The sequence below is a fragment of the Giraffa tippelskirchi genome, chromosome 10, assembly GCF_054371585.1.
Source record: "Giraffa tippelskirchi isolate mGirTip1 chromosome 10, T2T-mGirTip1v1.2.pri, whole genome shotgun sequence".
Lineage (NCBI taxonomy): Eukaryota > Metazoa > Chordata > Mammalia > Artiodactyla > Giraffidae > Giraffa > Giraffa tippelskirchi.
In genome coordinates, this window is record NC_137284.1 from 117,321,342 (window position 1) to 117,348,422 (window position 27,081).

The following is a 27,081-nucleotide window of genomic DNA, read 5'->3' on the forward strand; positions in this document are numbered from 1 at the left end:
CTAGCAGCTCAACAGCCAATGCCAGAGAGACGTGTGTTGATAGAAAAGAAAGTTTGCTTTTTTCTGCAGGCTGGCAACTGGGGGAGAAGGCAGACTCATGTCCAAAGTCCCAACTCTCCACCATTGATCAGTGGGCATGTTTTTAAGGGGGAGTTTCAGAGGTGTGTAGGCAGAGGGAAGGGGCTATATGCAGAACAGCACAGTTAGCTCTGACAGTCATCTTGAATTAGTCATGTAGTAGCCTGGTCAGCATCATTTTGATTATTTTAGGTGCAGTTGATCTTTAGTTCCAGGGTTGATTTTCTTGAGTCTGGTTCTCAGAATTGTGGCAACTTATGTCACGGCTGTAGTCTGGTCATCATGTAGTTAACTTCTTCCTCCTAGTGGGATTTCATTATCTACAAAACAGCTCACAGGATATGGCTCAGAATATTATCTATAGCCCTTGAGGAGGAACTAAATGTCTTTGACTTTTCTTAATGACTAAACTACTACTGTTTGGTCTTGTTTGACTGTTTTCCTTTGCTTCTGCATTTTATCATTTCTCTCATTATATTTATTATTTGGCTGAAGTTTTTCTACAAACAAGTCAGGCAGAGGGCATGGAGGAAGTTCTGTCCTGGGAAGGCCCCATAGGGTCTTATTCCATTTCAGAGACTGGCTCAGAAAACAGGGTTGTTGATAGATTGGAAAGATGAAGCAGCCTTTTTCTGTTTCCATTCTCTCAGTGAATATAGAAGTGAGGTCATTGGCAGGGAGTTATAATGAAGAAATGCCTTGGGGATTTTAGGAGAGAAAAATTTGGAAGGATCTTCTTAGAGTAAATTGACTAGGAAAATGCACTAGTGGATTTATGGGCAGTGTTGTGCTAAGGGGGACCACTCGCCATTGTATTCATAATTTATGTGGCTAGATGTATGACCATTCAGGATGTTCTGGTTCTTGGGGTCAGACTTTGATGAGTAGAAGAGCTAAGTTTTACCAAGGTTGAGGTTTGGCCAAGTGAGCATAGTGTAGAGAGGAAGAGGAACAAGGGAGCGATTTCATGATGAATCATGGACTGTAAACTAGATTAGGTGGACAAGAGAGAGATGAATGACAATGAAAAAGTAGTAGGTAGGGTCATTGGTTTAAAATCTCCAAATGAAGTGGAACTGGACACTGTAGGGCTCCTCCAAGGGCTATTCCATTTACCCATTTCTTATTTATGGATAATGGGCTTCATTCAGTCTCCTTGACCTTCCCTGTGTTCCAAATGGCTGAATCAATCAGCCTGGCATGGTCCTGGTTCCTGATACCTTTGGATTCTTCTGTAGAAACTAAGGCCTCACCCAGGTGGAGGATGGTAACTTCAGACTGAGGGCAAGATTCCTAGAATACTGGAACACCACCGTGTTACCTCATGTATGCATGCATGCTAAGTCACTTCAGTTGTGTCTGATTCTTTGTGACCCTATGCACTATAGCCCCCCAGGCGTCTATGTCCATGGGATTCTCCAGGCAAGGAAACTGGAGTAGGTTGCTGGTGCCCTCCTCCAGGGGATCTTCCCAACCCAGGGATCAAAGCCACATCTCTTATGTCTACCTGCATTGGCAAGAGGGTTCTTGACCACTAGTGCCACCTGGGAAGTCCCTGTGTTACCTCGCTACCAACCAATCTGAAGAAAGTTTGCACACAGTGGAAGATAACGAAGACTCTGACCTCCTCCCCAAATGATTCTCTCTTTAAAAACTTTCCTGGTCATGTAGAATGTTTGGAATAGGTTTTTGGACACAAATCTGCCTTCTCCCCAGAGTGCTGGGCTTTTGATTAAAGCAACCTTTTATTTCCAACCAACACTTGTCTCTCAGGTATTGGCTTTTGAGCCAAACCTGGGTTCGGTAACACAAACAGTTAAAGTGAGAGTTCAAGAGAAAGATGGGTAGGAGATGATGAGTAAGGAGTGGGATAATTGAAATCAGGATTTGGGAGACTTTTCACATATGTTCTGGTTTAATACCATACCAACTTTATAAGGAAATTTTTATTATCTTCATTTTAGACATGGACAAAATTGTGTTCATAAAGATTAAGTAACTTGGCCAAGGTCACAAAGCTAGTCAATGGCAGTTTGGGTAGGAAATAAAAATATTTGCTTTTGTTTTTCAATTCCAAAAGCTTTGTACTAACCCAGCTGCCTCTGATTCATGACAGTTGCCTGCTAGACAAAGGATAATCATTATTATGACTGAGAATGTTGACATTGTATTTGTTTTGCTTTTTCCAGGCTTATTATGGCATGCAAATAAATTTTAAAAAGAGGACCCCAGAATACATTTTGAATTTTTAAAACATTCTTTACTTCCTTTAGAAAGGAAGTGGGTTTAGAATTTGACTGGAAATGATTTTCACTTCCGTCTTTCAAAATTCACAAAGAAACATTCATACAGCAGTTTTGAGTAAACTGTTAATATGGAGTAAATTCTTCCTAATCAGATGAAATAAAATTTTCCATATGTTAAGGAGAGTCTTCATTTTCCTGTACTTAAAATTAAGTCGATTCCTACTTAATGATAAACAATGATGACTACAATCAAAATAGAACTTAAAAAGATAATTTTGATTATCTCTTCTTTAGGAGGCTTCAGAAATTTGTAGTGAGGTTCTAAGTTGGTGGTAGTAAGGATTTTTATGTTTCAGTAGGGGGAAAAAAAAAGATATTTTAAATAGAAGGTTTTTCAGCCCAGTAATTAAATAACAGTACTTATCCGACTTCCACAATATGGCAAACAAACAGAACCAAATAGTGTGGGCTGTTTTTGGTTTAAATTACATAGCACCCTTTCCAGCAAAACTTTAGGTATAGAGGCTTGATTGAAATAGCTGCATAATTTCTGAGCAGAGGCTTTTCTTTGCTGTAATTACATTTCTGTGGTGATTCATACTCTCTTAATTTCTTGATTTTATAATTCAAAGAAGAATATTCCCTTGAAATTTGAAAACCTGGAAGACTCAAAAGCTATTTTTTTTAGAAATTTATTATTATTATTATTACTCCCACCACTACTACAGTTCCTCCCCCTCTAAGTATCATTTTACATAGTTGCTCTTCATCTTACTCTTGCTGGCTCCAATAATGGGGGTTTACTCACATGGCAGTGAAGGAGAAAGGATCCAACATTAGGGATGGGCTGTTCTGGATTCAGTAGCTTACACAGTGGAGATTTGGGGCTTTTACTCTGATTTTATAAGCAAATAAGGTGAGGGGGAGGTGTCCCTGGAGAAAAAAGAACTAGATATAGCTTTTTGACATAGAAGCCATTTGTGATATAAGCCTGGCCAAGTGCTTGACCTTGAGCAGATCTCAGTAATAATGATCTTAAGGAAACAAAATAAACTGTTTTCAGGCAAGAGAAATAACAACAGCAAAGATAATAAATCAGTTGTAAAGACTCCCGCTTCTGTTTCAGTGGTAAAGACTGGCCTTAAGTACTTTCTTGAGCTGTTTTGCAGACTTTAAACTCACGTAGGGCTAGTGCTCAATCATTGCATCAAGGGGAACCTAAGGAAAGATGATGTTGATATTTTGCTGACCCTTATGACCTCAGTCAACTAAAGTGTGGACTCTATTGACTGTTCCCCCAATTCTTTGCTGAATTTTCTCAAGTCTTTTCATGAAAATGCACATACCCTTAACTTGAAACTTCCCAATTTTGCTCTTGGGGAAGACAGTGCTTTGGGCAAGGTGTTTTCCTTACTTGTTGCAAGTAATAAATTCTTTATTCTCCAATTCTTTGGCTTGGTTGTGTCTTTTGGCTTGAGAGCTACCAAGAGAGAGACCTGGTTTGAGGTGACAGGATTCACCCGCTGGCACAGCTCAATTTCTCTCAAGAGACTGCTTATTTTTGATTTTCTATTTCTCTTTCCTTCATCTGGTAATTTTTCTTTTCTTCTGAATTTACTAGTTCATATTCCCAAGAGAGGGAACCTGGCTGGCTCTGCTAATAAATGCTGCCACTCTCACTGATGGAGAAGTTGTTGGAGACTGATAGTAAGATTGGGGGCAGTGTTTTGAAAACATCTGGCTGGTACCTCTCCTGTTGCGAGTATGGTCTTGGATAAAGATTAGGATGTGAATGTGCTTTAAAAATTTAAAGACTTTAAAACTTTTCATGAATGTTGTGTCTAGAGGCACCTTATTAAAGGGGACATTTTTTCTCACACATAGAATTAGAAATATATTTAAGATGATGTAGGTATTTAAAAATTATTAATATACAAGAAACTGGTGGTTGTTTAGGAGAGATTTCAAAAAAGATTATTTTAAAAAGCTGAAGTATATTATTTTTCATTTCTTCTAAACTTCTTTGCCTCTGTTTAATTTTTTTTTTGTGGGGAAAACATTTTGTTAGATAAAATATCACACATAATACACGAGAAATGGTATCAGTTCAGTTCAGTCGCTCCGTTCATGTCCGACTCTTTGCGACCCCATGAACTGCAGCACGCCAGGCCTCCCTGTCCATCACCAACTCCCAGAGTCCACCCAAACCCATGTCCATCGAGTCGGTGATGCCATCCAGCCATCTCATCCTCTGTCGTCCCCTTCTCCTCCTGCCCTCTATCTTTCCCAGCATCAGGGTCTTTTCAAATGAGTCAGCTCTTCGCATCAGGTGGCCAAAGTATTGGAGTTTCAGCTTCAACATCAGTCCTTCCAATGAACACCCAGGACTGATCTCCTTTAGGATGGACTGGTTGGATCTCCTTGGAGTCCCAGGGACTCTCAAGAGTCTTCTTCAACACCACAGTTCAAAAGCATCAACTCTTCGGTGGTCAGCTTTGGTATAGTAGCAAATCAAAACTCTTTGAAATAAAGCTGGAGCAAAGATGTGGAGAAAGAGAAGAGTTGATCATTTCAAAGTTAGGGGCAAATCAGTTAGCTGTTGGGGAAGGCGGTGGCTGAACAGGAGGTGGGGAGTGGGTGAGGGTGAAAGAATTCCACCTTAGCGTGTTAAGCTTGATATGCCTATTAGATATTCAAGCAGAGATGTCCAGTAAACAGTTAAATCTCCAGTTGAGAAAAAAAGGTCTGAATTGGAAATAAAAAATTAAATATTGACAGTGTCTTAATACTTAAAGCCATGAGACAGGAAAAGAGCACCAAGGAATGTGGAGAGACTGTCTCCTGGGAGTACCTCACTATTCAAACGTTGGAGAAGAGAAACAGCAAAGGAAGCTAAGAAGGATGTAAGGAATAATAAAAATTTAAATTAAAATCTTTGTATCCTAAAAAGCTAAAGTAAAAAGGAGGAGAATAAGATGTCTTAAAAATAATGGTAGTTTCCTAAACTTGCTGAACTATATTGGTGGAATTAGCTCTGCTAAGCAAGGGGGTGACAGGTGGGTTAGTCAGTTCAGCTTCATATCTTTTTACAAGTACTAGGCTGTGTGTGTGGAGAAGGCAATGGCAACCCACTCCAGTACTCTTGCCTGGAAAATCCCATGGACGGAGCAGCCTGGTAGGCTGCAGTCCATGGGGTCGCGAAGAGTTGGACAGGACTGAGCGACTTCACTTTCTCTTTTCACTTTCATGCACTGGAGAAGGAAATGGCAACCCACTCCAGCGTTCTTGCCGGGAGAATCCCAGGGACGGTGGAGCCTGGTTGGCTGCCGTCTATGGGGTCACACAGAGTCGGACACGACTGAAGCGACTTAGCAGCAGCAGCAGCAGCAGGCTGTGTGTGTGTGTGTGTGTGTGTGTGTGTGTGTGTGTGTGTGTGTGTGTGTGTGTGTACGAAAGAGAGAGGCCTATGAAGTTTTATTTTTGCTTTAAAATCTATATTAAATAAATCATTCATGCTGGAATATTGCCAACAATGGTAATTTTCAAATGATTTACATATTCAAGATCCTCTTTCATCATCATTTCTTTTTTTTTTTTGCAGTGATTTACTGTCCTCTGAATATGTGGAGAGACACATTGAACATGGAGGGAAGACTGTAGAAGTGAAAGTAAGTAAAATTTTTCTCTTGGGGAAAACTCTGAGAATCTTTTAAGTGCTGATGATGATTTTAATTTTCCATGATGCTTCCAATATACAGTTTGGGGGGTTTTATATTTCAGAATTCATCATTAAAATGTGTCACTAGCTTAGGGGAAAACTTAGTTATCAGTAAAAGAAGTCTTAGTACACTACAGGAATTGTTGGAGTTATGCTTTGTGGGATTAATATTACTGCAAGTAGTTCTCTTTTAGATTATATCACAGAAAATAATTTCTGAAACTGGCTTATAAGGTTAGCACTGAGAATGAAGAGGTGAAACCTTGAGTCTAGGGTAGGTAGCCTGGCTTTGTATTCATTTGGAAAAATTTATCTGGAAAAATTATGAACTTATTATGTCAACAGGGATGTCCCAGAGAGTTTTAAATCCCTGGAAACAGAAATCTCAGGATACTGGTTCTTGTTGGGTAAACTCTGAAAAATAATTCATACAAACTTTTTTTTCTGATTTATAAGCAGTAGACCCAAGTTTGATCCTTGGGTCAGGAAGATCCCCTGGATAAGCAATGGCTACCAATTCCAGTATTCTTGCCTGGAGAATTCCATGGACAAAAGAGCCTGATGGACTACATGTCCAAGGGGTTGCAAAGAGTCAGACACAACTGAACAACTAGCACTTTCACTTTCATAGGCGTAAGAATGTGTTTTTCATGTCTATCGATGATGTCTGAGGTATATGAGACCAAACATCACCCAAGAGTTTCTTTAGGACCAATGTTTAATATAAAGAGTTTTAGCTAAGTGTTTATTTTCTTCTGAACAGGAGTTTAAGAAATAGAGCTTGTCCTGTTCTTCCATGTGCTGCTTTCCAAACCCAGGGCCTTCCCTCCTGTTATAAAACATGTAAACACTATCCTGACTTTTGTGGTTATTCTTTCCTTACTTTTGCTTATAGTTTTATTACCCAAGTGTGTCTTAGAGTTTAGTTTTGCTTAATTTTTTTAAAAATAAGTTTTTAAAAACTCTTTTATTCCATTGGTTTTCCCCTCCTCTTTCTTTTTATTCTTCCTTGCAGTTTATTTGTTGAAGAAGCCAGGTTATTTATCCTATACAGTCTCTCACCGTCTGGGTTTTGCTCTTGATTGTAATTTTATATTTACAGTAAAATGAAATACATTTTAGTGACCTTTCCTCAAGATAATGATTTGTATTATCTGCAAGGCATTCTATGTCTCATTGAAGGAAGTTTTATTCTGATCAGAGAGGTGCATAATCCTGATCTTTAAGTTCTATTAAACCTTTTTTCCCATCAAAGTTTACAAGAAAGGTTTTAGGCTGAAAAACATGATAAATACCTTTTATGTGTTTTTTTTAAATAAAATATATGAATATCATCTTTCACTTACATTTATTTCCAATTCATTTAAAAATTAAATTTGAAGTTTGTCCCTTAGTTTAGAGAGAACTTCTGTGTGTTTGATATAAACTTTAAGAATGTAAGTGCAAAACCTCAATTAATCAGAATACCCTGGGAACAAAATCTTTTTGTTTTGATTGTGTTGAGCAATGACTCTGGATTTTTAAGACAAAAGAAACTGGAGTTGATGAGCAGTGAATAAGTTTAAACCATGCAGTTTGCTGTTTTATTACTAGCTAGCTTTTTCTGTCTTGAAGCTGACAGGTGCCAGGATTTTGGTTAGTCAACATGTCCCATTACATAGGCTCTGGTTCATCAGTATTATAATCCTAATAATAGTAATCACTAACATTTATTGCTCATAATGTGACAGCCATATGAATTTATATATATTCAATTCTCCAAACAACCTGTGATTATAAAATATTATGCCACTTGACAGGGAACTGAGGTACAGAGAGGTTACATAACTGGCTGAAAGTAACACAGGCAGGAGGGGTAGAGCTGCAGTTTGAATCTAGGCTATCTATCTCTGGAGCTGACTCTTACAGTATGCTGTCTACCGTGTAGTCTACATTTATGTAAGAGATTGAAGGCGAAAGGAGAAGGAAGTGGCAGAGGACAAGATGGTTAGGTAGCATCACTGATTCAATGGGCATGAATTTGAGTGAACTCCAGGAGACAGTGAAGGATAACGGAGGCTGGCGTGCTGCAATCCATGGGGTCGTGAAAAGATGGACCCAACTTAGTGACTGACACAGCAAATGTCAAATAGGATAGCCGTACAAAGTGAAATGTATCTTATTTAGACTTATTATATACATATCTCATTTTCTGGAGGTTCTTAACAATTGCACCCTTTATAATCTTATCTTTAAACTGAAATGGTGGTCTGTGTAATGGGCCTTTAGGTATCCCTCTCAAATTTGGTTATGCATTTGGGTAGCTTTTCAGTAGCATCAATTGCCTTGGGCAAAAATGGTAAAGACATACTCTAGTACAAAGCCTGTTTTATTTTTCATATCTCAGGAAAATTGCCATAGTAGGAGTTTTAGAACACTAGGAAAGGAATGGTAAATCTTCTGTATTTATGGATGGGGAAGGAAGTAGATTTCCTTGGAGTCAAAAAGTAAAAATAGACATCTTGGAAGAGATATGATTATTATTGTATCATTACCAATGAATGATCATGACCAGTCACCAATGTTATTAGTTCTGATAGTATTTGGTTAAATTATTTGATCTCTGATGATAATGATCACAAAGTAATAACTGATTTGTGTCTTTTTTATTAGTTCAAATTATTTCTAGACTGAATGTGGCCACTCCTAACCTGTCCTTGAATCAGAATCCTAATCGTTAAGGATGGATATGTAGAGACACCCATTTTCCAGTATTGACTTTTGACTGTCACTTAACTGGTTACTGCCCATCACTTAATTGAATTGAGTGCACTCAGGGATCCTTGTCTCAAAGTCCTAATTGGTTCCATAGTGGCAGTAAGAAGATGGATAAGAAGGCATTGGAGAGTGGGTCAAGGTTGAAGTCTGGAGATTGGAGAGTGCTGTGTGTTGAAGAGCAGGTGTCAGAGGAGAATGTGTTCGCTTAAGGGGTGGGAGAGGTTATTGTGACTAACCTGCTCCAGTATGCTTGCCTGGAAAAAGCCCGTGGACAGAGGAGCCTGGCAGGTGATAGTCGTTGAGGTTGCAAAGTCAGACATGACTGAGTGACTGAGCAGAGAAAGGGAACCTTTTACTTTGAGGGAATGGTGGTGGAATTTTCCTTAAAAAATATTGTTTAGGCAAACTGAAATGGCCATGGTCATTTCTGGGAACTGAGTATCACGGAAGTTAATATAGAAGCAAGGAGAAAGCCTGAGTGTTTTCTTACAAGATAGCTTTTCTCCTACTGGTCACATCCATCTTCCCTCCCCGAGATTTGGCGGTTCATGCAAGATTTCTAGCTCAGCACAGTATGGTCCCCCTGCAGGAGGCTGTGCTACAAGGAGACTCCTTTTGCATTCAATTTTTAAAGTCAGATTTATAGCCCAATTCTATTTTCTTTAAAAAAAAAAGAGAGATATACCTTAAAAATCCTGTCTTAATCGTTTTGTCTTCCAAAATGAATGTGTCAATGATAGGCAAAAAAATACTAGTGGAGGACAGCTATAAGAAATCACTTAGAAAAATTTACATGTGATAACTGTCAGGACAATGGGTACCTTCCTGGCTTATGCTAACTTTCTAGTGTCTATAAACCTGAAAATCATCCATATAAAATTCCTTGTGATCTTGAATTGTATTCAAGTTTTATCATGTTGTTTTCTAGATTTCTCTATGAGGAACATAATTCTCAATACTTGAGTACTTAAAATGTGCACAATGTGTTAAAGAAATAATGTTTCTTAAAGTATCTTTTAAGAATTTTTTTTTTGCCAAAAAAACCCCACAAGTGATTATATTGTGCTATAAAATATTGTAGACTCCTTTATTAGGAAAAAATCTTCTCAATTATTAGTGACAGAATTTATTTAAAATGTACATTATAGTTTAGTGACTTCATTCTGCTTCTACTTTTTTTTTTTAAATGACACCTTTACTTAACATATCCTTTTGTGAGATGTAGATTTTCCCCAAACTTGTAGCATATAATTGAATAGTACATAAATGCTTAAACTGTTTCTTTTTTTAGTCATGGGGAGCACAAAAATAGCTAGTCAACTGCCAAAGTGTCATTACATATATTTATTGCAGCAGAAAAGATGAACAAAGGGGTTAATCTGTTTTTACTTATCCTGCATATCCAGTTTCCTTATTGATTCTCAGAACTGCATTACCATCCAGATTCTTGGTTCTTTCTATAGAAGCAAGAAGAGTAAACGATTAAATAGAAAAGAAAAACCAGACCTTGGTGTGCAGTAAATTTTGCTGCATGCATTAGTACAGAGCCTCCCATACTGCTGAATCAGTGATGAATCTTTTTTTCAAATAGCTTTTAGAATATCTTTGTTTTTGAGGCTGTCTTTGAGATGAAATGCAAGCGATAGCCATGGAATCTATACAAAGTAGCCAAGTAATCTATACAAAGTCTATTTAAAATCTCTTTCTCTTTTTTTTTTAAGGAGAACAACTCAGCAGCAGTACTTCTTTTCCAAAATGTCTTTCTTATTTACATCTTTTCCTTATGTTACAGAAACGGGCTTTCTATCTTGAATTCTCACTACAGTAGCTTTTCTAGAACTTCTTGGATATGGGAAGAATACTTAGTCACCTAGATAATAATGAAGTCATATGGCCTATGAAGATGCTTTTATAAAGGAATTTTTTAAATGAATCTATTTACAGTTATCACCTAAGCTCTTAGTTTTATCACCCTTAATTTCAAATTGAAGTTTCAGGCATTTTCCCTGACTCTGTGGTGACGGGGAGGCGTTTATCCAGTAAAGAAACCCAGTGATCATTTTAAGGCCAGCTGAGGGGCCGACTATCAATTAAAGACCTTTAGTTGGTCCTTGAGGGACTCCTGCTACAATGATAGGAATGTTTGGCAGATGTGACTACCCATATGTTAGAATCTGTATTTATGTTCTTCTGCTGCACTTTCTGGGAGATTTAGGTTAAGGGCTCTCAGCACTGAGCTTAAACTCTGAGAGCAGAACCTCTGGTGCAGGATGAAGGAAAACTAAAGATGCAGGTGTTGTAGGTGAGATGGGCATGCAGGGACCTCACACAAGTTATTTTGGCCAGAGAGAAAATTTCAGATGTCATAGCTATGGACGTGATATTTTTTTATACTACCCCAAAATAATTTAACCACAAGTATACATATTTTAAAATTAGATGACTTGGAAGCATTTTTTCTCAAGTGCATTCTCTGAAAGAGTTTAGCCATGACTTAACATCAATATGACTTGTGATTAAATTAGAATGATCAAAGAAATATTGATCAATATATTTTCCTTATACATAATAATTAGTTATTAGCTATAGCTAAACTAGTTTTAAACTTTATTATATTTAATGACTTCATTAGCTTCTAACAGCTGACGTAAAAGATTTTTCTTAACCTCAGGATATAAGAAGCCTGCAAGAATGAGATCTAAACTTTCTAAAAAATAAATATACAAACAGGGTTAATCTTCTAATGATTTAATTAAGAAATTATTGAATTGAATTTCAGGGATGGTGTGATTTAATTCCAGGATCTTCTAATTCAGAGATGATTCTGTAATTGCAAATAGGACCAGCACAGGAAACCTCCGCCTTTGGGTCCTGTGGGTTTGAGTGGCTTCCCATTTTTAAATGCTTTCATTTTAAATGGTGAATTATATCAGAAGAACGATTCAATTTTCTTGTTACTGTTGAAAGAGCCATGATATTCTCATAGAAGTTTTATGAAGTATTTTAAATGCTGAGCAAAAGTGTAACTGGAAAAACTATTTATTTGATGGTTGGTAAAGCAAGTTCTGGGCTTCCATGGTAGTTCAGTGGTAAAGAATCCTCCTGCATTCGATCCCTGGGTCAGGAAGATCCCCTGGAGAAGAAGATGACAACCCGCTCCAGTATTCTTGCCTGGAAAATCCCATGGACAGAGGAGCCTGGAGGGCTACAGTTCATGGGCTTGCAAAAGAGTTGAACATGACTTAATGACTAAACATACACATAGGGAGTTCTAGTGAGCTACTTTCATTGATTGATAATCACCATATGTTACTGTCTTACTGTCCTGTGGAAAGACTATGCTTTTGTTTGCTATCTATTAACTCCAAGACTAGTCTCATCTTAGAGGTGATGCTGCCAGCAGTTTAATGCTAGTCACTTAGAAGAGTTAACCACGTCTCACAAAGCCAAACTCATTTTGCTTCCTTAAGGCTGTCGGTGGCATATTCTCTCTGGCTAAAGAAACACTCACTTTACCAGAATTTAAAAATATTATGATTTGTTATAATGACTTTATATCATTCTAAAAATTTTGTATTTTTGCAAATAAATAATTATTATACCCATAAGTGCTCTAAATTTTACCATTCTGAATTTCCCATTTTGTACAATCTCTACCTCTTTGAATTATGTTGATATTCTCAGTGAGATCAATACTGCACTGAAGAATAATAAAAGTAGAATTAGTAGTTGCAGTTGGAGAAATAGCAAACATTTGTATGGTACTTACTATGCACCAGGCACTAGTCTAGTAAGTATTTTACGTATTTTAAGTCATTTACTCCCTCAGTAGTACCACTGGTATCCTCATTTTGCAGATGAAGAAACTGAGCATATAAAATTTAACTAAGTTTCCCTGGAATGTGGAGCCAAGCAGTCTGATGCTGGAATTCATGCTATTATTCACTATAATTTATGCTCTTTATGGAAACCAATAATTAAAGTAGCAGAGGAATCAAAATACAGATATTTAAATTACAGCATTTCATTTTACCATTTATAATTATCAATACATCTTCTTTAGCAGATGTTTTAGTAAGCCATGAATTGGAGATGTAATCGTTTGGTTTGGGTGAGTCTCTTTTCTTTTAAATATAAAATTTCCATTATCCTAAAGAAAAGTAAATGCCCTCTAAGAATGCCCTGTTTTTTCAATCATTTTCTCTTGGGGTTTATTTTTAGTCCTTCTTTGTACTCCTTAGAAGTTAGACTGAGTATTGTTCAGTAGAGGGAATGCTGTGGCTTTTAAACTGTAACCATATGAAATATGTTGCCATCTTGCATATGGCAAACACATGGCTCTGTTCTTATGCCCTTATTCTTACCTGTACATTTGTCTGCTGTGGAGGAAATGTAAAGTTTTATGGACAAGAGCAAGGAAGCTGAAACGTGTCATCATTCTGCAAAAAAACTAGACAATATTTTGTTGTATCCCTGCCAAGGTGCTTCAAAATGCCCATTCCCCAACACACACACACACCGAAGAGAGTGAAAGAGCTATACAAATCTCTTAAACTGATAAAATATTTGTTTCTTGATCATATGTAACAATTATTCCAGGTTTGTCTCCTAACTTTACTTTTTATCCACTGTTAGTCATCTATTTAGCATCTTTTTGATGAGCTGGACACTGTGCATTTTCCCCCTGGCAGGTTTATGCAGACATATGTTCCTCTGCCATCTTGTAATCAGTGTGGTTTCAGGGAGGTCTCAGGTTTCATGATTTAATTCTCTGTGTATTACTGGAAAAAAAATTCTTTGGGGATTAAGTAAATTTTGCTTTCTCTTGGAACCAAAGCAAGGTTGCTCTAGGTCAGTCATCATGTATAATGCATCAGCTGCCTTAATGGCATTGTTAATACTGCAAGTTGTCTTAACTCTGTAGTGTGAAGAAAATATATTGGCCCATTACCAGTTTATACAGGTCAGGTATCTCAGTGCTGGGAATAAGGAGAAATGGACTGTGACAGCTGGTGTCAGCATGAGTTCTGTTTCTAAGCTCCGTTTGTAACCTGTTTGAGTAGAAAGTCCTCTTTATTTTCTTTCTGTGTAAAAAATTTTTCAAATAAGTATCTAAATGATTATTTAATCTGTTAATATTCAAGATGTTATCTATAAACTTAAAAAGCCATGTTCAGTCATAAATTAAAAAAATCAAAGTAGCACTAATAGTGTTTCTATATATGAAACCAAGTAACTATTCTATAATAGAATATTTTCCCTGTTTTAATTCTAATTGCAGAACTAATCTTTGTATTACATAATGTCTTATACAGATCTACTTTCAGAAAAATTTTTGAAATCAGAGTGAACTGTAATTAAGCAGTAATTTGTGGAAATGTTTTGATCAGTTTGAAACTGGTTGGAAGCCAAAAAAAAAGAAATCACAAGTTATTTCCTTGGTGGTGTCCCATACTGGTATTATTTTCCTTTTCATTTATAAAAAATTCTTATTTTCTGGTGAATAAGTGGCTACTATAAAAATAAGAACAGGTAATAATAACTAGAAAATTGGCACCTTGGCATTTGAGCTTCCCTAGTGACTCAGTGGTAAAGAATCCGCCTGCCAATACAGGAGACCCAGATTTGATCCCTGAGTTGGGAAGATCCCCTGGAGAAGGAAATGGTAACCCACTCCAGTATACTTGCCTGGGAAATCCCATAAACAGAGGAGCCTGGTGGGCTGCAGTCCACGGGGTTGCAAAGAGTCAGACACGACTGAGTGACTAGCACACTGTGAGACAGAACAGGAGGGGGCGCCGGTGCATTTGATTCTCCCCATAGGAGGCTCCTAAAAATTTAGGCAATGTGGAAATTAAGTGAGATTAGACATTTAGACAGACAAGTTGACATTAGAGATTTCTGGCAGAATAGACAAAAGCTCCAATGGTCAGACACCCCACTTGTGTTCTCAGCCCTCTTTCATTCAATAGATATGTGCTGAGAGCTTGCCGTTGGGTCAGGGAGATAGCTGTGAACAACATATGATGTAATTCTTACCCTTGTAAAGCAGGTAGTTTGGTAGAGGTGATAGGCATAATGAAAATAACTGCCAGTAGGTCTTTTACAATGGCAGTTATGAGAGTGCCATAAAGAGAAGTTTCTATTCTGAGAGCATTTGATAGGAGACCTGATCTAGTCTGGTTGGTTAGAGAAGACTTCCTTGAGGAAATGAGATTAACTTTGAAGTTTAAATGATAAGTAGTAACAGGAGGTGAAATGGGAAGGGAACAGCTTTTCAAGGCAGTGAAATTAGTATGTACAAAGGCCCGGAGGCCTTGATGTGCAGGACCTTGGTGCATGGGAGGAAGAGGAAGAAACCAGAGGGTGGGGGCAGAAGAAGAGATGGAGACAGTTGTACAAGAGAGAGAACCTACACTGTTGGTGAGAATGTTAATTGGTGCAGCCACTATTGAGGTTTCTCAAATAACTAAAAATAGAGCTACCTAATAATGCAACAATCCCACTTGTAGGTATATTTTCTGATTAAGCTATAATTTGAAAAGATAACATGCATCCGTATGTTCGTAGCAGCACTATTCACAATAGCCAAGACATGGAAACAACCTAAATGTCCATTGACCGATGAATGAATGAAGAAGATGTGGCATATATATATGATTGTTAATTGCTCTTTGAGATCCCATGGAAGGTAGCCCACCAGGCTCCTCTGTCCATGGAATTCTCCAGGCAAGATTACTGGAGTGGGTTACTATTCCCTTCTCCAGGGGATCTTCCTGACTGAAGTATCAAACCTGGGCCCTCTGTATTGCAGTCTGAGCCACCAGGGAAGTGTGTGTGTGTGTGTGTGTGTGTGTGTGTGTGTGTGTGTGTGTGTGTGTGTGTGTGTGTGTGTGTGTGTGTGTGTGTGTGTGTGTAAAGGAATATTACATAACCATAAAAAAGATTGAAATAATGCCATTTGCAGCAGCATGGATTGACCTAGAGATTATCATACTAAGTGAAGTAAGCCAGACAAAGACAAATATTCTATAATATCACTTATATGTGGAATCTAAAATATGACACAAAAGAACTTGTCTACGAAACAGAAACAGATAGACAGAGAAGAGATTTGTGGTTGCCAGGGAGGGGGATGGTTAGGAGAGGGAAGGATTGACATTTGGGGATTAGCAGATGCAAACTACTGCATGTAGGATATATAAACAACAGGATATATAGCACTATATTCACGTAGTGAATATAAAACTATATATAGAACTATATTCAATATTCTATAATAACCCTTAATGGAAAAGAATATGAGAAATTCTTAATTATTCAATTATATATATATATAATTGAATCACTTTTCTGTACAAGAGAAATTAACACAACATTGTAAATCAACTTTGCTTCAATAAAATTAATTTTTTAAAAAAAATAGAGAGAAGGTAGGAGTATAATATTTGAGCAGAGCCTCAATCCAAACAATCAAGTATGACCTAGTGGAAACAAGACCAAGTTTGCCTTTGAACTTCATGTATTGATTATTTTATGCCTTTGTTTTCTCTTCTCTCCATATTCTCAAAATCTGGAAGTACACTTCTAAATGTCTTTAGAAGGCAGAGTGGTTTTTTGGATAATTCTGAGTGGGGTCAATAGGTAGTCCACACAGCAATTTGACTTTTCAGACAGAGTAAGTGCTGTCTTCTTGAGATCATGTTACATTTCTGATTTTTTTTAAAACGATTTTTTTCTCCACTAGTATTAATAAATGAAACTAGTCACTTCATTTGTTTCTAAATATAGGATAGATCTATAGTTTGGAGGCAGTAAAATTTAGAGACTGTGGCTATATTTAGAGATGCATGCATGCTAAGTCGCTTCAGTTGTGTCTGACTCTGTGTGACCTGACCCTGTGGATAGTAGCTTGCCAGGCTCCTCTGTCCATGGGATTCTCCAGACAAGAAATACTGAAATGGGTTGCCATGACCTCCTTCAGGGAATCTTCCCGACCTAGGGATTGAAGTTGAGTCTCTTATGTCTCCCACATTAGCAGGCAGGTTCTTTACCACTAGTGCCACCTGGAAAGTGAAAGTCCCTCAGTTGTGACCAACTCTCTGCAACCCCATGGACTATACAGTTCATGGAATTCTCCAGGTCAGAATACTGTAGTGGGTAGCTGTTTTCCTTCTCCAGGGGATCTTCCCAACCCAGGGGTAAAACCCAGGTCTCCCACATTGCAGGTCCATTCTTTACCATCTGAGCCACCAGGGAAGCCCAAGAATACAGGAGTGGGTAGCCTATCCTTTCTCCAGCAGATCTGCCCGGCCCAGGAATTGAACCAGGGTTTCCTGCATTGCAGGAGGATTCTTTACCAACTGAGCTACCAGGGAAGCCCAACGCCACCTGGAAGGCACTCTATTTAGTGATAGGTAGACCTACATTCTTATCCTGATATGCCAATTAATTTTCGTGTGGCCTTGGACAAGTTACTTATTTCTTCCATGGTTCATTGTTTCCTCATCTGTAAAATGAGAAAGACAGACATGTAGCTCAGAGCTTTGGTTATGGGAAGTGCTCAATGTTGAAATCGTTGAGGTAAAGTGGAAATTTGAAAAGAATTTCTGGCTAGGTCTTTGGTGCCCTCCACTTATTTTCACTGCTGGTTTCTGATTCTGCTCATGATGCAGGGAGCATATCACAATTACCAACAGCACTTCTTTATGTCCTGCTCCATAAGAAGGCAATCTTCTATGCCCTAGATTATAAATTCTATAAGAAGTTACTCCAAGAACAAATTCCGAAGGGAGCTGGGACTGCATACCTAGCTCTTGGCATAATGTATGTACCTCAAAGACAATAAATATATGTTGAACAACAACAACAAAAAATAAGTGAATGAAGTAAGTCACATGTTAGGAAATTGGGTAATTTCTCCTGTTCACCCAACAGTATGTGGGGAGAAGTCCACTTTGGATGGATCTGGGAGAGCAGATTATTCCCCCTGCTGTGAAAAGATGCAGTGAATATAAACAGGAAAAATGAAAGGCTTCCATCTGCTCACCTGATGCTAAGGTCATCCTGTGTACTGAGGCTCATATTCATGTGCTGTCTTTGGAAGGTATTTTAGAGTCACTTCTAAATTACTTTTAAATTTCAAGTCATGAAATCCCAGCAATTGACCTATGATAAAAATTTCAGTAACTTTGAAATGTTTCAAACATATTAGAAATTCTATAAAATATGGTAACAGATACATATGTAGATACATGTTAGTATTTTGCTAAATTTACTTCAAATCATTTTAGGTTTTTAAGGTCTGGTAAGGTCTGATAATTCTGTATCAGAGCATCTACTGTTTTGTTTCTAGTATATTTTATTTGTGCCTTTACTCTTACTTGGTTAATCTTATTTGAGTTTTTTAAAATGTTTGTTTCAAAGAATGAGCTTTACTTTTGTTATCAATGCCTACTTTCTTTTATTTAAAAAGTTCTCCTTTGTTTCTTTCATAACTCACTGAGCTAAAATTTAACTTGAAAAAGTGAAAAAAGTGAAAGTGTTAGTCACTAAGTTGTGTCAGACTCTTTGCAACCCTATGGACTGTGGCCAGCCAGTCTTCTCTGTCCATGGAATTCTCCAGGCAAGAATACTGGAGTGAGTTGCCATTCCCCTCTCCAGGGGATCTTCCTGACCCAGAGTTGGAATGCAGGCCTCCTATATTGCAGGCTGATTCTTTACCATCTGAGCCCATCAGGGAAACCCAAAATGTAACTTACTAATTATCAATCTTTCTTTTCTGTAAGCATCTAAGGATGATAAAAGCAGCTTCCTAAAAGTTCTGATTCAAACATTTTTCATTGCCTATAAATATGTATATCTTTTTATACTATGACTCATAAATTATATGAAATTTTATAAATAATTTTAAAATTGTTTAAAATTTTTACATGTAACATTTAAAACTTTTCCAAACACATCTTTCACTGTTGGTTTAATTTTTTAATGGTAAATGCAATGTAAAATATACTAACTCTTTGAAAGTTGGCCTGGTTATTTAAAAGAAATAGAAAGTTGGTAATCTTTGATTTAAAAAAATAGGCTACAATTCATAGACCCAGGAAAAACCTTAGAGACCACCAAATTCAACTCCGTCCTTCATTTTATAGGAAAACACCCCAAAATGGCAAATGACAATCAGTTACTAATAGAAATATTGCTGGAAAAAAATTTTTTTTTCAGATTTAGTGTCACTTTTTGACAGATACAATCCTTAAATATTAGTCTGCCTCCCCAAAGGACTTTGAGAAGTTTGTCGCTAGTAAGCCAACCCTTGTTTGTACCTTTAAATTAATCTTGGGCTAATTCAAAATCATCCGTGGAGGAATAGAAGCGACCATTGAATGCTAATGTTGAGTTCTTGAACACAGTTTGTTTGTTTTTTTTTTAATTTAAAACAAGAAAAAAAATAACATTTAATCTAATTATTAATATGGTTGGGTTTTAGCCTACCATCTCTTGGTTTGTTTTCTTTTTTTTTTTTTAATAAATTTATTTATTTTAGTTGAGGGCTAATTACTTTACAATATTGTAGTGGTTTTTGCCATACATTGACATGAATCAGCCATGGGTTTACATGGGTTCCCCATCCTGAACCCCCCTCCCACCTCCCTCCCCACAGTTTTTAAGGTTCAAGGCATAAGAGGAGAAAGAGATGCTGCGATGCAGCCTTCCTTTGGCAGCTAGACGTTTTCTCTGTTTATCCTTCCTTTTTTTTTTTTTTAAAGAGCAAATGGGTGGGTGACAAAATGGAAGTGAAATTAAAGGAGATAGTGGAAAAACAATGTCTTTTTTCTTTACCTCAAACCTTCATATAGTTACATTTTATTAAATAAAAGAAAGGAAGAGAAGAAAGAAACAAAAATGTTATTCTTTTCAGATGGAACAAAAATAGTTTTCTTCCTTCATTTTAGGGATATGCTGTCATTTTTTAGACCTATCTTCTAGACAATTATATTTTTTCTCCAATGATATTCAAACATCAGCTATAGAATAAGGTTTTATGTAATACGCATGTCTTATGCTAAAGAATTCATATAGAGCAATATATTTAAGCATCTATTATTTGTTAAAATACAATAATGCAGTAGTTTCCTGGAAAGAGTTTAATTTCATGAGTTTGTAATTATTTAGTCACTGTATGTGCTTTGCATTGATTTTCCATTCTCTCAATTTAGAACTGCATCCCAGAGAACCTGCCAAGTACCCTCTCTGTTTTACTGTAATTTGCTGCTGAGGAGCATTTTGTGGGAACCTAAAGTGTTTTCATAGTCTGCTCAGACATTGTTATATCATTGTGTCTGTAAACAATTACCTGACAGCTGAAAAGTAATTTCTCTTGCCTATTCTCTGGTTAAAAATAAGCAATTTGGAAGCTCTGTTTGACTTAATAAAAGAACTGAAGGTCAGGTTTACTGTGCTGTGCTTAGTCACTCAGTCGTGTCTGACTCTTTGTGACCCCATGGACTATAGCCACCAGGGTCCTTTGTCCATGGGGTTTCTCCAGGCAAGAATACTGGAGTGGGTTTGCCATGTCATCCTCCAGGGGATCTTCCCAACCCAGGGATCAAACTCGAGTCTCCCCCATTGTGGGCAGATTCTTTACTGTCTGAGCCATCAGGGAAGCCCAAGAATACAGGAGTGGGTACCCCATCTCTTCTCCAGGGATCTTCCTGATCCAGGAATCAAACCAGGGTCTCCTGAATCATAGGTGGATTCTTTACTAGCTGAATTACCAGGTTTACTGCATATCTGTGTAAAAAAGTGATGAGTATTGTTCAGTGAACTTATGGGAAAGTAGAATGTCTGGTTAGAGGTAATTAAGATATGGGTTAATCTTTTTAGATGAGGGCTGCTGTAGACACTTGCATTTTATTTCACTGAGCCAGGCTTCTTAGAAGCAAAATCTCTGGATTATGAATAAAAAAATTCACATGGTTACTTGAAAAGAGATGAGAATTTGTACTGTGTTGAAAAATGTCCCCACAAAAGTCATATCCCCTGGTACCTGTGAATGTAATCTTTTTTGCAAACAGGGTCTTTTCAGATATGATCAAGTTAAGAGGAGGACTCTAATCCATGACTCGTATCTGTATGAGAGGGAAGTTTAGACATAGAGACACAGGAAGAATGCCATGTGAAGATGGTGGCAGAGATTAGAGGATGCAGCTCCAAGTCAAGGAACACTAGGAACTTGTTGGCAACCATTGGAATTTAGGAAGAAGTAAGGAAAGATTTTTCTCTAGAGAGTATGGCTCTGCCAATACCTTGATTTCAGATTCTCATCTGCAGTTCTGTGAGAGAATAAAGTGTTTTTGTTTTAAGCCATCCAGGTTTTGCTAATTTGTTATGGAGGTCTTAATGTAAAAACAATTGGAGTATGTGCTGTAAGTGCCTGAGCCTACATATGAGAGGAGAGGGAGTATGTCTTTAACTTTGAAAAATAGAGTGCATCTCAAAAGACTTTAACAATTGTTTAGTTAGGATACTTGGGAGCTTTAACTCCTGGGAACCTGTCCCTGTTTTCATGTTTTGTTTTCAACAGCTAACATTACCCAAGGGAAAACAGGATAAGGAAAGATTCCTGCACAACAATAAAAATAGACTTTAAGTTCACTGGGTCTGTAATTTTTTTTTAACTCGAGAACTCTATGGTCCCTATTTTATGTGGTGTTCATCATTTTCCAATAAGAAGCTCTTTTCTGTATCACTTTTATTTATTAAAATATCCAGTGGCTTTCTAGTTCTTTCTTTTCTCCTTTCTTGTGGAAACTTTTGCTACAATATTTAAGAATGTTTGCTGCAACAATATTCTTATGTATCTTTCCTCTTCAGCAGGAACCATGCAGCTTTTTTAAACATTTTATTTTTAACTGAAGGATAATTGCTTTACAATATTGTGTTGATTTCTGCCATACATCAACATGAATCAGCCATAGGTGCATGCATCTTTTAAATAAAATTATTCTCTTTTCTGTCAGCTAGATTTGTCTCCTTTTAGTTTTTAAAATATTTTTTGGGTGATGCTTAATCTGCAAGATCCTAGTGCTTATCAATGAGTATTAAAGCAGTGCAGAGATTTTTTTAAGGATTACTTAGCTTTAGATGTTGGAATGAGCTGATAATTTGCATACAGCTCAAACACTTGTACCCTGGAATGGAATGGCAAACACAAATGTCCAAAGATACCAACCAGTGGCATAAATGAGAGACAGGCTAGCTATAATAAGATGAACAATGTGTGTCTTATCCTTTTGCAGCTAATTTGTATCCTACGGGAAAACGGGAATGTGGCAGTGGAGGCTCCTTGTTAACAAACTTCCTAATTTTCAGGGGAAAATGGAAATCCAAGTTTCAACAACTGTGAGGGTCTGAGATTTTATCCTACTTACAAATCAACAAGTTAGGCTGTTGCAGTTTCATCTATGCTGGCAGAAGACAAGAGATCCTGGGTCAGAGACAAAGAACTTTGTTACTCATGGCAATAGAAGTAGCCAGAACATCAACATTTTCTTATACTTGTAACTTGAGCCTCGATCCCTAGAGGGTGACAGAGGAAAAGGGCCAGGTGACACCTGCAGACACAGTGTGTTGTGTTACTAGAGAAATTCTGAATTTAAAAAACTTGAATCTTTTATCATAGGAAGTAAACATGCTTGCTCTTTGCTCTAGAGGGAGACATCTCTCTATCTTCAAAGGCTTTCCACTATGCAAACATCCTTGAAAGGATTGTCCAGGACAATCTCAGGCAATGAGGAGTTCTATATTATTATTAATATTATAGCAAAGTGTTATTGAATAACCTTTCAAAAATTATTTCCATGAGTTATATTAAAAATTGTGTTTTAGTCATTTAAATTAACCCTGTTTGTATAAGAGTGTTTCCCTGGACAAGGGATAGGCTACCCACTCAGGTATTCTTGGGCTTTCCTGGTGGCTCAGACAGTAAACAATCTGCCTGCAAAGTAGGAGACATGGGTTTGATCCCTGGTTTGGGAAGATCCCTTGGAGGAGGGCATGGCAACCCACTCCTTTATTCTTGCCTGGAGAATCCCCACGGACAGAGGAGCCTGGTGGGCTACAGTCCATGGGATTGCCAAGAGTTGGACATGACTGAGCGACTAAGCCCAGCACAGAACATACAAGGGTAGTTTAAAAAAAAGTATTTTGAAATCTACAGTGAGAGTAGAGTAGAGTCTAGGAAGTATTCATTCATACTCTTGATCTTGGACTTCTATTTCCCAGGTGGCTCAGTGGTAAAGATTCCACCCCACCTGTGAAAGCAGAAGATGCAAGAGATGCACATTCAATCCCTGATTTGGGAACATCCCCTGGAGCAGGAAATGGCAACCCACTCCAGTATTCTTGCTTGGAAAACTCCATGGACAGAGGAGCCTGGTGAGCTACAGTCCATAGGGTTGAAAAGAGTCAGACATGACTGAGTACACACATACATACTAATAAAACAAATTTTAGATCAGTATAGGGTTGCCAATCTTTTTATTTTGCCATATATGGAAACAGTGCCTTCAGAATACCTAAATAATATTTACCATTGCTACCAGTTCAAAAAGAATGTATATAACAACTAATGCAATATGGTAACCTGGACTGGATCCTGAAACAGAAAGAGGAAATTAATGGAAATACTAGTGAAATAATAAATGTTCAGAACCTCATAATCAGTAACATACCATGTCAGTCTTTTAGTTTTTGACAAGTGTTCTCAGGTGATGTAAGGTGATAACGATAGGAGAAATCAAGTGATAGATATGCAAGAACTTTCTGTACCATCTTTGGAACTTTTCTGTGAATCTAAAATTATTTCAAAATAAAAAGGCTATTAAAATAAAAATGGATAATCTTTATAATCAAAGAGAAGACAAGAACAAATCTCAGAACAAAGGACAGTCATATGAAAATTACTTTTAACTTTATGAAAAATTGACTGAATTGCCCTTTTTTTCTTGTTTTGGCATGAACTGGTAAAGAGTTTGGCATGCAGTAGTATAGATCCATGGATTATCAACCATGTGTTAGCGTTATTTAATTTTAATTTACTGTAAACTGAGATGAGATTGTTTTTCTCTGTTTCCCTTAGGGAGCCTGTGGAATCAGATACCCTTACACTTTGTAACTGAACAGATGTTTAACCTATGTCCCTTTTATGAATCCAATCTGAGTCTATATAATCCCAGGCTATACATTTTAATCAGGATAAGTTGCTGGATCCTCTCCAAAGTAAAATTTAGCTTTTCTAGGAATTTCCTTGATCCTAATGACCCTAGGGAGACTTGGAGTTTTCCTGACTTTAAACTTTCATTTCTCACTATGGAGAGGGAGAGGCAAGGTTTAGGGGAGGGCAGATCCATCATGTCAGTGCTGATCAGGAGGAAACTGAGAAGAGGCTATTGCAAACAATTACCTGGTGAAACAGGTTCCATCCTCAAACCAAAGTCTGGTCAGTGCACATGCCTGGGAGAAACTTAGGGTGCAGTCGAGTTCAGGGGTAGATCTTCAGTTCCTGCAAAGGGGAGTAGGCTAGAGCATAGCTTCTCAGCCTAAGGCAGCATGTTGGAATCATCTGGGCAGTTTAAAAAAAATGCTCAGGTTTCTTCCCTAGAGGTCCCGATATAAATGGCATGGAGTGAGGTTTGGTCTTTTATAAAAAGCTTCCCTTGTGCCAGTAATGTGACACTAATGTGAGCCCAGAGGGTGGTGAACTTCTCGTGTGAGCAAGGATCTCACTTATGCAGGAGGATGTCTTATCTGCAAGGCAGAAGCCGGTTCTGGACCTGGTGCCCACCAAGGGGGAGAGAGAGCTGTGAATCAGGGAAGACAGCAGGATCACAAGGGTTACAGGCTAGTCCTTCGGTCTGGAAATGTCCACACTAACCTGTCCCTTTTAGACTGAACTCATACTGATTTGCCTGTGACTTTCATAGATACTGCACTGAATGACCTGCATCCTGGGAGACCCCTTAGTTCCAGGCTAATGGGACGTTGATTGATCTGTCCCTTTTAGTCCTGGTCAAAGCATCCTGTATGGTACCATCTTACCAGCACCTACAAAAAGTAGCTTTGCTCTTCCTGTCTGTACATGGTAAAATTCTCACATATTCTTGTTTCTCCTTCCCCCCTCCATTTTGTTTCTGAAAAAACCAGCGTTTGGGGGTAACAAGAGAAGAAATAGAAAAGAGCTATGGGCGTTTATATTCTTAATGCTGCAGTTATAATAGAATCTACTCAGGAACTAGTGTAAGGTTTCAGAGAGCTCAATAAATGAGGAGTTTTAGAATGCAGAGGCAGATGTAGTGAAAAGCAGTTGTTTTCAAATTTTAGAGTGCGTGGAAGTCACCTGAGAGCTTCTAGAGCCTCCAATTGAGTATGTCTGGAGAGAGGCTTGACAATCTGCTTTTCTAACAACCTGATGCTTTGAGGCTGGACACGACTCTTTAAGAACCACCAACATAAGGAGACTTGACTCTGCATCAGACATACATGGGTGAGAAGGCTCACTTTTGATCTATGTTTTCTCACATTCATCAGTCATCATGAAATAGTACATTTATCACCAAGCAGAAGGCCCAGGATATGGCTGACACTTTCATTCTTCAAATGATGATTTGAAACATCTCAGTCTTTCTGCTATCTTCTACCTGGGGATGGTCTGGGAATATGAGACCACCTGACCTGCCTCTTGAGAAACCTGTATGCAGGTCAGGAAGCAGCAATTAGAACTGGGCATGGAACAACAGACTGGTTCCAAATAGGAAATGGAGTACGTCAAGGCTGTATATTGTCACCCTGCTTATTTAACTTTATGCAGAGTACATCATGAGAAACACTGGGCTGGATGAAGCACAAGCTGGAATCAAGATTGCCGGGAGAAATATCAATAACCTCAGATACACAGATGACACCACCCATATGGCAGAACGTGACAAAGAACTAAAGAGCCTCTTGATGAAAGTGAAAGAGGAGAACGAAAAAGTTGGCTTAAAACTCAACATTCAGAAAACTAAGATCATGGCATCCAGTACCATCACTGCATGGCAAATAGATGGGGAAACAGTGGCGGTTTGATCTCCTTGCAGTCCAAGGGACTCTCAAATGTCTTCTCCAACACTACAGTTCAAAAGCATCAATTCTTTGGCGCTCAGCTTTCTTTATAGTCCAACTCTCACATTCATACATGACTGTTTGAAAAACCATAGCTTTGACTAGATGGACCTTTGTCAGCAAAGTAATGTCTCTGCTTTTTAATATGCTGTCTAGGTTGGTCATAGCTTTTCTTCCAAGGAGAAGCGTCTTTTAATTTCATGACTGCACTCACCATCTGCAGTGATTTTGGAGCCCAAGAAAATAAAGTCTGTCACTGTTTCGTTTCCACATCTATTTGCCATGAAGTGATGGGACGGATATCATTATCTTTGTTTTTTGAATATTGAGTTTTAAGCCAGCATTTTCACTCTCCTCTTTCAGTTTCATCAAGAGGCTCTTTAGTTCTTTTTCTGTTTCTGCCATAAGGGTGATATCATCTGTGTATCTGAGGTTATTGATATTTCTCCTGGCAATCTTGATACCAGCTTGTGCTTCATCCAGTACATCAGGGCTGTATATTGTCACCCTGCTTATTTAACTTATATTCACAGTACATCATGTGAAATGCCAGGCTGGATGAAGCACAAGAAAGTTTCACTTTATGAAGAGGAGGGAATCTGAGAAAGCTTTTTGGAAAAAGATGACCCTCGTCCATCTTGGAGCTGATAAAGGTGTAATTTCCTATGAGAATCTGGGTTTAGAGCAAATAACCGTGGCTTTGTGGCTGTACTGGAATTGGTTTTCCTTACTGAGTTTTCATAGTTTTATAACCCAGGCTGGGTAACTTTCTTGGCATTATCATCTCATCCTATTTATAGTAAATTCTACTTTTCTTTTGAGATCTTTCTGTCTGCTTAATAAAAATGTGGTTTGTCTTTGAATTTTTCAAATAAATTATTATTTTGACTTTCCTAGAATTAAATTTGCAATAAGCTTTTTTCCCCCCAGGAAATAAAAACCAATATGACATGTGAACTAATATGTAGTTCATTTTTATAGAGGTAGATAAATTTTTTAGCTACAACTATCTAATTATCTATCTATCTATCTAATTAATCCTGTTAAAAATAAACATCTGTACTGTTATGACTGTGTTATTAAATCAAGTAGTATGAGGAAAGTTTCAAGGACAATGGA

The 27,081-nt window shown here is 37.7% G+C and overlaps 1 protein-coding gene across 24 annotated transcripts in view; it reads left to right on the forward strand.

The window, feature by feature from the left end:
• Positions 1-27,081, forward strand: part of ADAM22 (ADAM metallopeptidase domain 22) — a 266,992-nt gene that overhangs the window by 134,912 nt on the left and 104,999 nt on the right. For all 24 annotated transcript variants that reach the window (XR_014066643.1, XR_014066641.1, XR_014066644.1 and 21 more), the window contains one exon: positions 5,926-5,992. Coding sequence is in view for 1 of the 24 variants with exons in the window: in XM_081533901.1 (XP_081390027.1) it covers positions 5,926-5,992 (67 nt within the window). In the remaining 23 variants the exon portion in view is untranslated. The remainder of the gene's footprint in view (positions 1-5,925; positions 5,993-27,081) is intronic.